The sequence below is a fragment of the Sander vitreus genome, chromosome 3 (assembly GCF_031162955.1).
Source record: "Sander vitreus isolate 19-12246 chromosome 3, sanVit1, whole genome shotgun sequence".
Lineage (NCBI taxonomy): Eukaryota > Metazoa > Chordata > Actinopteri > Perciformes > Percidae > Sander > Sander vitreus.
In genome coordinates, this window is record NC_135857.1 from 17,430,882 (window position 1) to 17,449,120 (window position 18,239).

Consider the following 18,239-nt stretch of genomic DNA (forward strand, 5'->3'; position numbering starts at 1 on the left):
GGACATTTTAGAATGCATTAATGAAGTCTAAATTAATTCCAAGGTAATTACATGTACTTTGCCAATGTCAGGTTAGAACCACATAAATTGTATAATTTGGTAAAAAAAACAACAACGGGTGCTTTATAAACTTTAAATTTCAACGGGTTTATGCTAATATGTAATTTAAACACATTTTTACCACTGTTGTGCTGCACTGTTCTCAGGTCAGGATTAAAACACACTCGGGGTCAACAGTTATAGTGTGATGTTACAAAACAGGTACACACTAAAGTACAGTATTAATTAGGGGTGGTATGGTTCATGAAAAAAAATCCGAACCGCTTGTCTTGGTTCGGAGCGTGTGTGTGCCACACGGTTCAACGCATGTGCAATGTAGCCTTGTGCCCGTCAGGTGCCCGTATGTGACCTCAGACAGTATGTTTCCCTTTCCCGCGAAAGAAGAGGTGTGGACAAGTTACCAACAATGCACAGCTAAAGACCATGCAAAACACTTCAGGACCGCCCTGCCAACCTGCATAGCTATTTTAACATAAATGTACTGTAACGTTTTTCACCTAAAGTTGCTGAAGCTGCTGCAGCTCTTAGATCCTGTCGGGCCCTGCAGCGGCGGCTGCTCAGTTCTCCCCACGACTGACGCGCGCACACACACACAAACACACACACACAAACACACACGGTGGATGCAGGAAAAAATGGAGATGAGATGTATACAGGAGGACCTGACAACAGGCCACGCCAAGTATTGTGCGCAATGATAAGTCCAATAAGTACTTTTATCAAACCGTATGACTGTGTCCCAGCCCAGGCCAGGATAGAAATTAACTAACAATGTAAACTGCTTTTTATGTTTAACGTATTCTGACTTATTCAAAAGACGGAGCTTTAGAGTTCTCTCTTTTTCTTTAAAGAATACATTTTAGTGAGCTACTGAAGTTGGCAGTTTGATAAATGCAAGTTATTTCAATTGATATTCTGTAATATTTCAATCTTCATGTGCTAAAAAGGCACATAAGTTCCTGTAGATGGCAATACACATTCTCCTTGTTTTGCCAAATAAATGAAAAGCATGTTGAAATCATCGATGTCTTCCGTCTTGCTGTATCAAAATCTCAGCTAGCTTTCCTCAGAGATGGTCCCAATAATGTGCTTAAAGTCAAGTCAAATTCAGTTTGTGCATGATTACATGATATAACTATATAATTATTTAATACTGTATCCTACATTGTGGATAATTAAGCTATATATCATATGCTGAAGTATATTTCTGGAGTGTTAAAGATTAAAAGAAAAAATAACAAGAACCGTACAGAACCGAAAAAACGTGACCTAAAACCGTGATACGAACCGAACCGTGGGTTTTGTGAACCGTACCACCCCTAGTATTAATATAAAAGATGACATGATGACATGTATTTATCCCGCAAAGGCAATCCATTGTCCCCAAATGTGGGGGTAAGGTCACAGTGTTCAGAGAGTCAGAGATCATTACTGTAGAGCAGCAGGAGCAGAGGAGATTTATCTCTTCTCATGTGACATCTATATTCAAACAAAAGGGTTAGGAAATATTCCACTCTATTTACTGTGCAGTACAGTTTTTTTTCTGCAGTCCCAATGTGATTACAGACCCTATTTAAATGGCCATTTTTTCTGGGAGCAGCATGGATAAAGAGACCACCATAGGACCTTGGTGGTTACTGTACATCCCTGCTGAGGTGTCCTTTATCAAGACCCTTCCTACCATACCAGGCTAATACTGTAGCTGACAATGAACTCTGATCTCTGTATGGTGGGAAGACGTGGAGAATGTAGAATAGGACATGTATGGGAAACTGCATTATTACAAGTATTATACAGAATGTGTGGGATAGTAAAAGTCAGACATTTGACTCACATAAGCACAGTTGGAGAAAGTCTGAATAAACTGAAAGAAGAGGTGAATTGAAAAATGAAATAGATCTAAAATAAAAGCCAGCATGTAACTGTTTATGAGACATGAGCAAAGTTTCTGCCATCAATTGCAAATGTCTATTTAGATGGATGAAGCAAAGCGGTATTTCATCACATTCAACCCTTATGTTTATTTATCTCAATGTAATCTGTCATAATATTATTCCAAAGGTCATTCCTGAGTATTAACTCAGTAAATTACTTTTGTGTTTTCTCATAAAGGACTCTTTTCAAAGGGTTCATAGGTACATCCTATATATTGGTATTATTACAACAACTTAATTCTATATTTATCTCGTCAAGACATCTGCTAACAAAGGGCTACAGTTTGCGCGCTGCAATATATAAATTGTTTAAGCTAAATGTTAAATCTTGGCTGTGGTTATAGACAATAGTAACACTGGGGATTACCGCTGACTTCATCTCATATAGGTTATCCTCTGCCCTCTGACTCAGTAAGAGTGAAGGTCATGCATCTCTCAGTATTGAATCATGTGTCTACCAGAGATTAGTATTGATTTATTTTATCTTTAAAGGCACAGTGTTAATAGTGAAGATTGGCTTTGTTCTAGTAGAAAACATAGCGACAGCACCTGTGCTTATTGAACCACCGCAGACAGCTTTTGGAGATTTAATGTAACTTCAGTTGTAGAGCACCATTAAATCAACTGACCTACTTAAAAGCAGTGCTTACAAGTGTCATTTGTAACCTGTCCCTGTCCCTGTGCTTCCATTGGGCTTATAAAAATGTATGTCAGCCAGCTCCAACCGCCACAAGAAAGACAGTTTCAGTCCACACTTACGCAACCACTTGTCTTCCATTCTTATTCACTTTGCATTGTGCATCCCACTAACAACCTGCCCCCTAAGGTCTGCTCCATATTGAGCAGCAAGATTTCATGTTCAACCTCTGTCCACCACAGAGGGATATAATTTCCCTGCTGCATACATACCTTATTCAAGACTTACTGCACCTGTCAGTCACATTGACTTTCCTAGTGAAGAGGGAATGATACAGCTGTATGGCTGCTCTTAACTGTGCATGATTATGTGACTTATTGTCATTATCAAGCACTCCCTCTTTGTATATCATTCTGGAATTAAATGGCTCACAATGGTATTATTTGGGCAATGTGCTCAGCAGTAAAATAAGGCCACTTGACCTTTCATGTGCAAAAACTACAGACACAAGGGGCATTTATACTCAAATTAAAAGTTTTGAATGGAATTCAGGTATAGTAGTATGATTGATTATTGTATTAACAGTCAGAAAGAATACATTCGCCAAAGCAACGGCCTTTTTTTGGCAGAACTGTACATGTTCAATGAACAAAGAACTCTGCTTATTGCTGTTCAAATGCACAGCAGCCATCTTAGTTGTGGCAAGAGGGGTACCTGGAAGTATCAACCACAATCTATTACTTATTCTACCATGAAACACAATGAGATAAAACATACTTTTCTTGGCAATACTTTTTAGGCCAAGCACGCTCAGTGGTCATGTTAAATGTATGTTCTACTAGTATAAAACATGCCTGACTACAACAGATTATTATTTTTTTTTGCTTCAATTGCATTCAAGTTCAATGGCTGGAGAGCAGCATTTATGACAGGGAAATTTATAATATTAAAAAAAAGTCAGTCAGAATGCCATGAAAGCTATGTGGTCAGATTTGATTCAATATGCAAATATGGGCATTGCTAATCAGGTACTATAATAAGGCAGGCAGTTCATTATTTTAGGGTTACTTTTCTTTCTTGTGTACACATATTTCTTCAGCAACTGCTCCTGCTGGGGGGAACCCAGTGAGCTCTCATGCCAGCTGGAAGCCCCTCCAGCATGCCTCTCCAGCACGTCCCAGGCCTGCCCTGGGCCGTCCTCTCAGTCAACCGCGGTTGGTATACATTCAAAGGGATGAACACGAGTGGTTGGCATCCCTACCAGGAGCCAAACAACCTCAGCTGGCTCCTCTGAATGCAGAAGAGCAGAATCTTAACTCTGAGCCCCTGTGGACTGGCTGGCTCCTCACTGTGTCACACATAGTGAGCCCAGTCAGTGTGTGGATAAACCTTATTTTGGTTGCTTGAATGCATAATCATATTCCTTTGGTCACTACCTGAAGCTCACGGCCATGAGTGAAGGTCAAAATGAAAACTGATCGGTAAATAAAGATGTATGCATTGTTGTGTGTAGATGTGTGCAACAGCACCTGAATTTATGCAGCCGCTTCATCTAACTGGCAGATGACCCTCTTTTGAAAGGGAACCAGAGCTCGAATCTGCTACAGTCTAAAATTCAGCAGCAAAATGCTCCACTGCACACAGAAAAACCCAGTCTGTTAAGCAAAGGGAGGACATCATTTGCAAACAGAAATGCCATCATAATGTCACAGAACTGGACACTCTCAGACTTTATTTTCTATCCATGTCCCTTTGGTCACTGTGAAAAAAGACATAATGTCTCACCACAAAGTCAGCAATACCACATGCTCCCGGCCGACACATCTTGGAAGCCAGCAAGATAAAAAATAATCCCATTGTAGTCTACACAAACGATAGCATAAATTTGTATTCCGCATGTTTGTAACAAAAGAAAAGTTTGTAACAAAAGAAAAGTGACCACACTGCACTAATCAAATTGTAATATGTTTTAAAAATGAAGAGTGAACTAATTATCATCATTCATTATCAGCCATGTACTTTAGTCATGTTTAAATAGTATGCAATAAAGGATTCTCATGAGACCACAAGTAATTATATGATAAAATGTCACTTTGGCTTGTGTATAGTGGACAAAGCATCTAAGCCTCTTAATCAGAATCAGTGAACATAGAGAATTTGATCAAGAGTACTAATGGGGATTACTCTGTGGCATTTCACTTACAGAGCACAACTACATCTGCACTAGTACAGTATCCCAGATATGATGAGGCTGTTGGAATGTCCTGTTTCTGTCTTAGCAATCATAAAAATCATTTGATAGAATATAGATATATTAGGAATGTTGAAAGACAGACATTTCTGCACATTTAGCATGTGCCACCTCAACAAACTTGCATGCTCAAGGTTCTAGATTCCCCTATGATTATACACAATACAATACACAATAATTATGGGGATAGTGTTTAAAATGTGTGTGTGTGATTAGTGTTAAATACCTTCAAAAATCCAAGTCTAATTTAAAAAGGAATAAAGTTTGATTTAATACCCTTGGACATCACAGTTCTTATAATATCTGGAGATGGTGATTGCATGGACTAATGAATCAAGGATTAGAAACATGATCCAAGTTTGAGATGACAAATTAGGAAGGTTGGTTCGGGGATTCACTTTAGAGTCAGACTGAATGGACCAAGTTGATTACAAGTGTGTTTCAGGGCAGGAGAAGGAGGAGGAGAACAAACACAATAGGATATAAAAAGGGAGATGAAAAATATGGAAAAGTTATTAAGAATAATAATGGCTTGGATTTTGACAGTGCCTTTGAAGGGACCCATGGCCGCTTTACATGAGGGCAGAACAAGTAACCCTCAACAGAACAAACAAAACAAGACAATACATAAATGGGTTAGTGGTGGCAATGTTTGCTGGGAAAAACAGGATTTAGAGGGTTTTTTTCAAATGCTTACACACAAAATCTTTTCATGTCACACGATTTTTGAAACCTCTCACTCAAAGTGCAAAATTACACAGCAAATCTCCAAAACCATAAGCTATTTCTCAGCCTTTCACTCAGTTTTCAATTGCATAAAACACTTCTTTCAAAACACTACACACAATTATCTACCTAAGACACAAAAATCTAACAGGAAGTGACTTTCTTTCCTTTTCTATACACAACCAATCAAAATGCTACACTTATTTACCAGGGCCCACACACACACTCCTCACATGTGCAAACACATTATGTCATAACTGAACACTAACCAATCACTGCTTTAGTACAGGCCTATACATTGGTCAAGGGTCAGATTACCTGTTTTGAACAATGGATGCCAACAATAGACAGAGAGCAAAGGGAGGAGGAGGGAGAGACAGGGGACGACAACGAGGAGGAGGAGGAGGAGGGAAGAAGAGAAAGGAGAGCCATCTCTGATGAGATCAGTGCCACACTTATGCCCATCTTGAGTAGCTTTACAATGGCGTCCATACTGCATGCAACTATCTAATGACTATTTCAGCATTACAAATCAATCAGACTTTGTTTGTGCCCCCCACCACGACACACAAACACGCACAAACACACAACACACACACACACATTCTTTATTCTAAAAATGACAGCTTTGGTTTACATGTTTGTAGTTTTGTTTTCTTGTTTTATGCTACTGTATACAACACTGTGCTACTCTTAGAAACGTGATGTTTTGTCCAATACATATTTTCTGTTTTACTGTAACATTGCATTATTGTTTACAGTGCACTTTTCAACCACTCTCAGCAGATTACTTTCTCTCTTTAACACTGTAAATATATAGGCCTATAAAAGACAAAAGAGCTTTAGATTTAGAACAATGTGAACATGGTATATCCAACAATTTACTATTATGAAAAAAGTGTTTATTTTGAGATGTGTTTATGGTACTTTGAATGCAGTGTTTCATTTTGAAGGAGATGTGAGGCATTTTGCATTTTGTGTGTGCAGTTTTGGGAATTGTGAGTAGAGTTTTGAAAAAAGGAGACATAGTTTTGAAAACATGTGTAAGCAGTTGGAAAAAACTGTAACAGAGACCATAGACTGTGGTGAACAGGTGGGTTTTGAGGAGTTGTTTTGAATATGTCTGTGAATGTGACATATGAGAGATTTCTGCTGGGAGAGAGTTCCAGAGGGTAGGGGCTGCCACACTGAAGGCTCTGTCCCTGAAAGCCCGCAGGTCGGTGTGGGGACTGGTGAGCAGACCTGTGTCTCAGGACCAGAGCTTCCGGGACGGAGTGTAGGGGAGGAGGAAGTCTGATAAGTACTGGGGGTCGGATGCATGAAGTGATTTGTATGTGAGAATGAGGATTTTGAATGTGTTGTGGATCTTGACCGGGATGGGGTGAATGTGGATGAGAGTGGGGATTTGAGCTGCCAGGGCTTGGTGCAGGTGAGAACCCTGGCAGCTGAGTTGTGGACACACTGGAACCTGTCCAGGGCTTTGCTGGATACCCACGAACAGGACTCCATTGCTGTAATCCATACGGGAGGAGATGAAGGCATCGATGAGGGTCTCTACCACAGAGTCTGTGAGTGATGATGGGAGTCTTGAGATGTTTTTGAGATGGTAGAAAGCAGATTTGGTTATAAAAAAAAGTCAAAACAAGATATTATTCTCCAGTGAGTGTCCCAAGCCTGCCTCTGTTTAACTAGATTTTATGTTTAGGTTCTTCCACCAGTACCTTGTTACTGCTATCCTCTTATCATCCTTGTTAGTGAGTGTGTGTCAGCGTTTCACAATTATAGTGCTGAAGTCAGCATAGGACTCCGACTGGCACTTGCTCCTAAGACTTGTGATCAGCTGTCTGGTTTTCGCCTGTCTTTCAAATGGGAAATCACAGAGATGTTAGCTTGTTGTTAACAACTCTGGGGAAGCGAGTGAGTGACTTGTATGCTCTGTTGTGTGTCATACACTGTACGTACAGATTTGATCTCAACATATTGTCCTTTATCCATTCAGTAACATTAGCAAATAGCAAAATAAGAGATTTCCAAGCAAAATTCAAATTGATCTACACAAAAAATATTGGCATTAAAGATTTAAATATCGAAACCATCTTTAAAACTGAGTTTTCATATTTAAATCATAAGCTGGAACACACTTAATCGATAATACTCCTCTTCTGAAAAACATAAAGAAAATACTAAATTGATTTAAAAAAGGACATGTGAGGTGCAAAACAAATAAGCAGCCATCCTCCACTGTATGGATCTATAATTTGGATTTTGTTTTCATCATTCTCAGCTCTTCATAATTGATCTACCTCGATATTGGCTCGCACTCTATAAGCTCAGTCCAGGGGACAGCTGGAGTTCACGCTCATCAATGCAGCTTCTTGAATTATGGCTGCAATGTACAGTAATGAATATTTGTTCTTTTGTTTCAAGGTTGCCCTGTTTCTCTGCACAACACGTGTGATTTGTGTTTCTTCCAACTTAAAATGATATCATAATAATTGGATAAAAAGGAACTATGTGCCAGAATCACATTAGCTCCTGTTTCTGACTTTGACTCCAGATATCGCTCTCTCTCTCTCTCTCTCTCTCTCGCTCTCTCTCTCTCTCTCTCTCTCTCTCTCTCTCTCTCTCTCTCTCTCTCTCTCTCTCTCTCTCTCTCTCTCTCTCTGTATGTACCTGAAAACGTTTTGTTACTTCAATAGAAATCCAGGGCAGGCAGAACATTCGAGATTGATGGCCTTGTAAAAACATGTTGAGGAACTAACTTGCTGTTTTGTCCATGTAGGGTAGAGGACAGAGGGAGGAAAAGCAGAAGTACTAGGAGGTAAAGGAGAATAGTTAAAGGGTGCAAAATGGAAGAAAGTGTTTGAGTAAGCAGGAGGAGACAAACACTTACATACTGGGAGGCAGAAAACAGATGAAGAGCAAGCACAATAATGATACAGGTAATTAGGAAACCTTGTACAGCATGAGGTATGCATTCACAACTACTTTAATGAACTTTAATACTGTTCGTGACCAAACCTGCATGAAAAAAGTGTGTTTGCCTATTAGACTTTCGTCTTCAAATTGTTGTAAACATATAAATAATGTGGTGACCCCCGTGCGTAATGCTGCATGATGGCACTGCAGGAGGACTACGGCTCCTACGGACGATGACTGGCTAATATGCCGATTTAAATTCCTTAAAGCTGAGCTCTTGGATCTATGTACTGAATTGGGTCCAGTAGAGAGGGCAACGTGCTGGAAACGTGCCATCCCGGTCCAAATACAGGTCCTCACCTGTAAGTGTTTTATATAAATATTATAATCTTCAACTTCATCACTAAGGCTTGTTTGGATTTAATATGAAGTTCTGTTAAATCTTATCATATACGTCTGGTATATCGAAGTTGTCCTTGAGTGCCATAACGCCTGCCGTTTTGGACGGTATTATTAATATAGGTATCTATAGATCAGGTTTCCCTACACTATGCGAGAACAGGCCGCAATTATAATTCAATGTGCAGCAATGTCCGAGCGTCTGAGAAGTTTTTAGATTTTTCCCCACCAGTCGTCATGATTCAGCATAACGAAAGAACAACTGCCAGACCATTAGCATACTGATCAGCATTCATGAAGTGCTTTGCATTGAGTATTTATGGTTAAAATGGGCGTGTACAGGGCGGGATAAGAGGCTGATTCACCTATGCACACTTGTGGTTAATCTGTGATTTATAAAGGGAACATTGCCTACGCCACTTTGGGCTTTTGGGCGTACATACACTTTTAGTAAAGGATCCCTACGCATAAGGATCCTACGCGCTTTTATAAATGAATAAATAAAATCTCGTGCGATGTCAAGGAATAAGATTTATAAGTTTATAAGTTTTATAGGCGGATGACAGTTTAAGGCTTAATAAAAGGAAGTGGTTTCACACATTTATTTATATGAATCAAATTACACCCATCTCAAATGGATGAATATAAATTATAAAGACAGAGAGGGAGAAAAATGGGAGATGTTGGGAGAAATTAAGCAGGAGAGGACTGGGAGAGATGGAAAGAGAACGGGACAGGGAGGCTTCCAAATGGAAAAAAAAACAGAGTTAAGGGGAATAAAGGAGTTGTATCAAGTAAAAATACTGACTCAGTTCCCCAGGGGAAGATGGCACATCTTATTTTCATAATTAGAGCTTGTAACATCAGATTTTGTTCCCTGGGTCCTGTAAATACCAAATGGTTAATCACTTCTGTAAAAAATGACAAGCTCTGAAAGTGATTTTATTAAATTTTCATGTTTTCAATAATGGATTATTTCAATAAGTAATGTCACCGCAATGCCTTGTGTTGGTTTGAGAAATCCCGTTTTGTGATTTTAAGTTTAATGTAGGTGCATACATCCATCAATCCATCCATACATTTTTTTGCAGTGTGTCTAGCAGGACGGACAGGGTGTGTGTGCTGCAGGGACTTTGCTGTCAACCCTTTGCCCTCCTCTACTCCGTTCTGCCTGCACTGGAGGAATAATTGGCACATTGAATTATTTATAACAGCCGGGGCACATTATCATAAAAATTCATTCAACGTTTTGCTTAGATCGACAGTCAGAATGCAGGGATCCGGATGTGACTTCATGATATCTTGTGTGTGTGTATGAATTTTGAGTGCCCAAGGGCTGATTGATGGACAGTATTTACAAACAAAGCGTCCTCCCGTCAGTCAACATAACTGAATGCAGACAGCGTGAAAATGTCAGGGTCATGCACAGACACAGATGTGCACGTGAGTATACATAAGCGCAGTGAGCTTGCAAATGTCAGCCACACTGAGACTGGGCACACTCACTCTTGAACATGCACACACACACACACACACACACACACACACACACACACACACACACACACACACACACACACACACACACACACACACACACAACTCAGCAGTGCAATGCCCCTCGTCACTCTGCTGTTTAACAAGTGCCTCCAACAAACCTGTCACTGTTTTCGCCTGAGACAAAACAATAATGACATGCAAATAGAGGAGAGTTGCTGATAACAGGTATCTTAGCATCTATTAATGCCATTGGCAACAGACAGCAAGGCCTTCTTCAGCTTCGGACTGACTATACATCTGCTGTAAAGACACTACGGCAGCTCCAAATCCAATGTTTATGTATGTGAGTTACATCAACAACTACACATTCAATAGTTCAGAGACGGTATCTACCTACCTACCTACACAGTATAGCCTATTATCTGGTTTAAAAGAAAGTATGCAAATGCTGTTTTATTGCATCTATTGCATTGCAGTTAGATGGTGAAAAGTGCACTTAAGTTGTGCTTTGGGGCAAATAGGAGGAATAACGTGGGGAAATGACAGCAATCTAGACAGTATTTACTAGTCTTTGATTACAGTGGTGTTGAAATCAGAAATGAAAAGCAAAGAAACGAAAGATGATGAAAGGGGAGGGGGGGCACATCGACAGGAACAAACATTTTTTTCTGAACCAGATCAAACCCGAAAAATATGCAGAGACGGCAACATTACCATAGCTATTCAGTATTCAGGATGATGCATGTGCTGTGACAGATTGATCTCTGTCACAGCACAGGGGGAGAATGCCTTGCTCCCCACTTCCAACTGGTCACTGTGAAATGTCATTGGGCTGGGTTAAACATAGTCACAGTTGAATTGTGGGTGCAATTTGTGTTAATGGGCATTAACACCAGAGTTCAAAAAGAGAAAAGACAATTTAGTAAATGTCAGTAATATTTCAGTAATTGTAAGTCTGTTGAAGTCATTGGGTTGAAGTTGGGTTTAAATGAAATCGAGAAATACGTTAAAAAAGGGAGCTGAATAATAATGTAAACATGTATCGACCAGCATTTCAAATGGTAAAATGTGGAAACATGCCTAGCGAAAAGTGTGCAAGTGATTTGATTAGTAAGGTAGAGTCACTGTAAACACCATAATCGTACATTTGGAAGAAGAAATGTGTCAACGCACCAGCTAAAGGTGGGGAAGAAGCTGGCTAAGGTAAAAAAAAAATGTATATCAACAATATGAAAATTGTTAAAAACAATATAAACAAGTATGTAAGCTCAAGAGCAATCACAGAGAACATACGTGAGTAACCCACTCTGCTTTTAATCACATTATTTGAAACAATTTGTAAGGCATTGATATACTACTTTAGTGGATATATTGAATTATGGGCAAGGTCTGAATTATGTTGTGTCTAGCTCATCATATTTGTATGAAGGTATCAAACAGTGTGCTCTGTGCTATTTTAAGGGGTTACTCTTACCGATAGCCAGAGCTTTCACTGTATTGAATTCCTATAGCTGTCCTAAGAACAGTTGCATTTTCCATCTGCAACCTGCAACCTCACATAATAGAAGTGTTTACAGTTCACTTGTGTGCAATGAATCTTTCAAATATAGTATATGACTTACGTTTTTTTTTTTTAAACAATGCATTTTATGAGTATTTTCTGTCAATTGTTTAGGCCATCTGATCAAGTCCATCTGAGGACTGTTCTTTGTCATGTCTGTTATGTTATAATATACTGTAATATGTAAGCCATGTTTGAGCATAATGTTGTAGTGCAGATTCATGGCTGTTAGGGTAAAACTCAAAGTTACAAAAAAGAAAAATGTCTTTTAGTATCTTAGTCAGCATAATGGGGTTAAAGTTTATATACATTTACTGCAGCAGCAAGGTGTACAGTCTGAGCGGTGGGCTATGCCCAAAGTAGCGGCGACTCAAGGATTGGTGTGATCGCTAATTGCTCGTACTAATGCAAAGCTTTTCTTAGTGATCATGTGTTAACATCCTTGTTAAAAAAACAAAAATAAATGGGGGAAAAGGGGATTATTTTTAGTTGTCAGCTTATGCCATCATTTTAACACATTAACCAGGCAATTGTCATGCTTACAGTATTTTTCTGCATGTGTACATAGAGCCAGATCACATGGCGTGTGCTAATCTGTGCAATCCAAACAGTAAAATAGTTTATCTGTTTGTGTATTTGAGTCTTGCAGTTTTTTAGCTGTGTGGGTGCACGTCCATGTGTACGTGTGTGCCTGTGGGTGTGAGGATAAACCGAGGAGTGATTGTTGCTCTGTTTGTGTGTGTGTGTGTGTGTGTATGTGTGTGAGAAAGCAGCACAATCCTGCAAACCATTAGATTGTTCAGTAGTTCTGTGTCTCTTTGAATCTGAATCGTGGAGGAAAGGAATCCATTATGCTGTTTAACTCTGCCTGGGTGTGTGTGTGTGTGTGAGTAGGTGTCCGTGGTTGAACCCATTAACTGAATAAATCATCCAGTATGATTGTTGTGTCAATTGGGCTTGCTGAACCATTTCTGCTTCGCCCAGCAGTCCTTGTCCTTAAAAAAAACAAAAAAACAATCATGACACACTTGCACAAGACCCAAAACTGGATTTTATCAAATCTAATTGAAGTTTCTGCGATCAAATTTGTACATCTTGCAACAGCGTAAGGGGGTGAATAAGAATACTTTCCCTGGAGTGGAAGGCCCAGGTTTATTCTCCTTTGTTACCAAACACTCCTTCATTCCTCTAAGGTTGTTCTGTAACTAACTAATAACAAAAACATCTGTTCAAAAAATAGGAAATATGCATGTAGTTGTCATTAAATCGTTCAGTTTTGTTCAGAACATGTACTCCTTCAAGTTTAACAAGGCAGATGGTGGTGGTATAACATCCCCCCAAAAATTCCCTCCACCTCATCCCACCCACCAACTCACTTCTCGGTTCATGTGCAGCTGCATTTTAGCAAAGCCTCGGGGCAATAGAAGTTTCCTGGTTTGATTCCTATTAAGAACAGAGCACTTACAGGCTGGGGGACACACCAAGGTATTTTCCACGCTGATTTCCACCAGAATTGCCCATCTTGACAATAAGATGAATTTAAGATAAATGTAAATAAAAGATAAATATAACATGAGTTTGTATTTGGAGGCGACGCTGATGGTTGGTAAAGATTATCTGGGTAGTGTGAAGAAGTTCACTGATTCAGTCTCACCCACTCTGGTTGGATTAGATCGATCCATGCTGCTTCAGAGATAACATAATTGATATTTATGACCTGGCATCTGATCAAGTCCAGTGTTGTGTGGGGTTTACAAGTTTATGCCAAGAGTAGAGACTCCAAACCAATGTGAGCAAGGTGAAGAGGTGAGGTGCATACCGATGAATTCACTACGGATGTTAATGATTAATTGTTTAACCATGAACATGTTAATGGGTTCTTCCTTGGCCCATACTACATCCTTCCACCAAGTTTCATGGTAATCGGGCCAGTAGTTTTTCCGTAACTATGCTGTTGACAACACACAAACAAACCCAACCAAAAACATAACCTTCTTGGTGGAGGTAATCATGCATCCTTAGACATGACAAGGGATTTTCCACAGCAGTTCCCTTAAATAAAGTCACCGACTTCCCGACTCCCTTTGCGTCTGTTTCTAGCTCTACCTCTAGCTCACCCAGTAAGAGCGTTCGCCCCATGTTGGCTTAGTCCTGCAGTGCCGCAGGGTTTGAATCTGACCTGCTGCCCTTTGCTGCCTGTCATCTCCTATCTCTCTTCCCCTTTCATGTCTATCCACTTTCAAAATAAAGGGAAAAGCCCCCCAAAAAAAAATCTTAAAAAAAAAAAAGTTGTATCATTATATGCTGATTCCAACATTCAAATTTACTTAAAAAAAGAATTGTTTCCACCTTAAACTCCTTCTTAATTACTAACAACTGTACGGACATTGTGAAAATTGATCTACAGTTAGCACCAGAGGTTATACAGTCACGTGTTGAAAGTTGCTCCCTCTGTCTCCATGACAATGTACTGAGAATCAGTCACGACTTTCACACGTGTTTTGAGTCAGATGATTTAGTTCTTAAGGACACTGTTACACACCTCACTTTGCATCGTGACAATCACAGCTCATGTTTTCAGAAACGGCAACAATTCAAGCAATAAGTTACCTGTTAAAATGGAAAACAGTGTGTCAGACTGCAGATATCGCATTAGAGGCCCACGTGTGCTTTGTGGGTTTTACTGAAGGACAGATTTCCCTGATGTTTCTACCCTAATAAACTATGATTTAGTTTGTCTCACTGCAAAGATGAGAAGAGAGACAAACAGCCACGGTATCATTTTGTACAAACACAGTTAGGAGACCTCCCAGCCTGTGGTATTTTGAAGTTTAATAAGGTGAACGGAGGCACTGTTTTCTATGACTACATTTGTTTTGTTTTTTCCCTTTCAAAACCCCTTTTGAAATTGCTTAGGGAAACGTTAGTCCAGCTCTGATCTTAAATCATGCTGTTGCCCTTCGGCAAGACATCAGGGCATTTAAAGTGCCTTGGTTCGATTCCTATTAAGAACCCAGTCCTGGGGATCCTTTCACACTAGACTTCACAGCCACACAAGGTCACACACGGAAACCTACAGAGCTATCTGCCAAGATATACTTCCTGCTGATGGTTCAATGCCATCGATGAGCTTGGCACTGAGACTAGGCCAGCCAATACCCTGCTGCCCACTGGCTTCCATAAATGCACGCACAAACACACACACACCAGCCTCCCAGCAGTTCTATTTGACTCTGACTATATTGCATAGCTTGTCTGTCTCTGTGCAAAGGTGGAAATGAGGAGAGATGGGCACGGGCCAAAAGACTTACAGTACATAGGGGAAATGTGAATGAAGCAGAAGGGAAATGTGATTTAGATAAAATGTAGAAATGACATATGGATGTTTGACAATTCCACTAGTTACATTGAAGATCCCTAGAGAAAGCAAAACGATAAGTAGAGAGAACCGAGAGAAAAAAGCAAAACTAAGATAAGCAGAGAAAAAGCATTGCTTCTGTTTACCTGGGTGGTGGATTTCCCTCAGGAAAGCATACTGCCAAGGAAAAACTAGAGTTACGGTATTTAGCTCTGGAAATACCAAGATAGAAGTTGACAATGGTAAGACTCAGGAATGCGTTGATGATTGATCAGTGTTGATGATTTCTGCTGTAGAGGATGGATCTGTGTGTTTGTCAGATTGCAGGCTTATGAATTCTAACTCTGTGGGGAAATAAGAACGATGAGGTGGCTGTTGTGCCACAGGCGGCAACGCATGGAAGTATATGATGATGGTGCATGTGTCACTACTGCAGCTTTCATATGCGATGCAAGATACTGTGACAGAAAAGCAGTATGGCCATTATGTTGCCAGCCAAATTATTTAACACAATTACATCTTTAAAGAGTAACTTTACACCCCCTGGAAATCTCGTCTTTGCTGACCTCCAGTGGTTTAACTTCTGACCTTGCTGCTGTGCAGTACAGATGGACTCCACGGTCCCTGGGACATCAGTGCTGGGTGTGGCCAGAGGTGAAACTGGACTAAAACCTTCAAACCAAGAGGGCAGCAAAACACTGCTTTTCAGTCTGGTGCAAAGTTACTCTTAAAAATGTTGCTTTTTTATTTTAATTTATTCAGTTATTTGGTTGAACCATATATGTATGTATATATTATATATGTTATCCTTTTTAATTGAAACATGTCTGCCCAGATACATTTGTAAAGGTGTTCATGCATTTGTGTATACATATCTCACTTTAGGTAACTTGTGTTACAATCCTTTTCTATGGCTGATTAAAAACTAATATATTGTCCATCTTTGCTGGAAATGCTTTATTTTATGGAAGGGTAATTTCCTGAAGAACTGTGTAATTTGGGAAACATTTTATAGAAAACAGGAATTTACTAAAAGGAAATCTCCTTTTAAAACCAAGTACATTTGTAATTTACAATAGTTTTATTTTTTCGAGTTATATGTTGAATTGTATGCTTGCCTATCGACACATTTCACATTTTTGCATATTCAGCATATCCAGTGGACACTGACTAGAGTACAAGACTGTAGGTCATGGTAGCAATTAATGTGAATTAATTAGTATTAATCAAGTATATCAGTTAAATGGTGTCTTTAATACAAAATTATATTTCCCAAAAACTTCTTGAAGACACTTACAAACGTTTTCAAAACTAACAGACCGATGACACATGTTAACAAATTGCCTGACACTAATATTGTTTATTCTGTCTTTTCTTTGGCAGGATGATTCCATCCAGCAGCAATGACTTCCTAGTTCGGGACCTCGCGGCTGGGCGCAACTACGATCTTTGTGTCCTGGCCGTGTTTGATGATGTCATCACATCACTAACTGCAACACGTCCTTTGGGCTGTCTGTCATTCACCACAGACACAGAGTTCAGCCAGTGCCAAGCATTGCACAGCCACTTCCTGGGTGGCACTATGATCATCATCATTGGAGGGATTATTGTTGCTTCTGTTCTGGTTTTTATTATCATCTTAATGATACGATACAAGGTTTACAGCCACCAAGGGGCAGGCAATGGAAAAGCAGCCATTGCGGCGACTGCGCCAAGACCGCAGAGCAACGGACAAGGAGGAGGCGGACAGGTCCAAGTCCTCCCTCACTCTGCCTCAAAAATGCCTGACAGTCAGGACGACCAAGCACTAGCGCCGTCCAAGGCCATGTCGCCTAACAACACTCTGAAAGACACTGTGGCATTGGTCGAGGAGGCGAGCAGTGGACGGAGCATAATGACAAGGACTGACTCCTTGGCCAATGAGGAGTTGATCTCGCCCACCAAGGCCCGCTTCTCCTCCAGGGTGGCTATTGAGATGAAAAGCAGGCCGCCATCTGTCGCCAAAGAGCCCACCTCCCCCAAGGAACTGGCAGGTAGTAAAGAGACAGATAGGGAAATAGACATTAGAGGAGGCAAGCAACAGAGCAAGGAGGAATAATTTCAGAAAGGTGGAACAAAGTTGATAGAGAAAGAGCAGGGAATCACCAAGAAGGGAGGGCAAACAAAAAAATACAGTCTAAAAGAAAGAGATGGAGAATGAGAAATAGATGTGCAATCAAGAGTGTAAAATTGAGTGAGATAATAACGAAGAGTGGAACAGTGAGAAACTGAGTGAGTGTGAATGAGAGAATGAATAACAGAGATGCCCTCCTCATGTACTGGGAAGATAGTAAGAGAGACAGAGGGGGAAACACGAGTTCTGTCTGTAGAGCTGAAGTAGCATCTGAAGTCAAAAGTTAACTCCCTTCTCTATGGTTATTGACAAATCAGATCAAAATGGCATTCGCTCTGTCATTTTGACAGTGCAGAAATCTTGAATTAACCTCCCTATAGTGTAGGAGAATGAACCTATTACCTCAAATCCTCCAAAATGATTTTTTTTTCTGCTTTTGCCAATTACCAAGCTTCAGTTAGGAGCAATGGGATATACACATATGGGTAGGAAGGTAATTCAAAGTCTTCAAAACCATTTGTTTAAGAAACTACTGAGTTTATTTTGTTTGCTAAAGTGAGTTGTACCCAAGCCACAACTTCAAGGGCTGAAAAGAGAAGCTAATGCGGAAGTGCCTTAAACCTGCATTCTATCTAATTTTCAGCAGGGGGCGAATCCACTGGATCTAAAAAGAATTCCGATTGCACAGAAGTCTATTTGGAATGACTAATTCTCACTTGATTTATTACCTCAATAAACCTCTTCATAATGAGGTCATGGTCTCAATCGCTAGTTTCAAGTC

General features: G+C 40.0%; 1 protein-coding gene across 1 annotated transcript in view; it reads left to right on the forward strand.

Annotated features, from left to right (window-relative positions):
* The window catches only part of LOC144514075 (leucine-rich repeat and fibronectin type III domain-containing protein 1-like protein), a 60,945-nt gene extending 43,502 nt beyond the window's left edge, over positions 1-17,443 (forward strand). The window contains exon 7 of the mRNA XM_078245262.1: positions 16,729-17,443. Coding sequence (XP_078101388.1) covers positions 16,729-17,443 — 715 coding nt within the window. The remainder of the gene's footprint in view (positions 1-16,728) is intronic.
* The last annotated feature ends 796 nt before the right edge of the window (positions 17,444-18,239 follow it).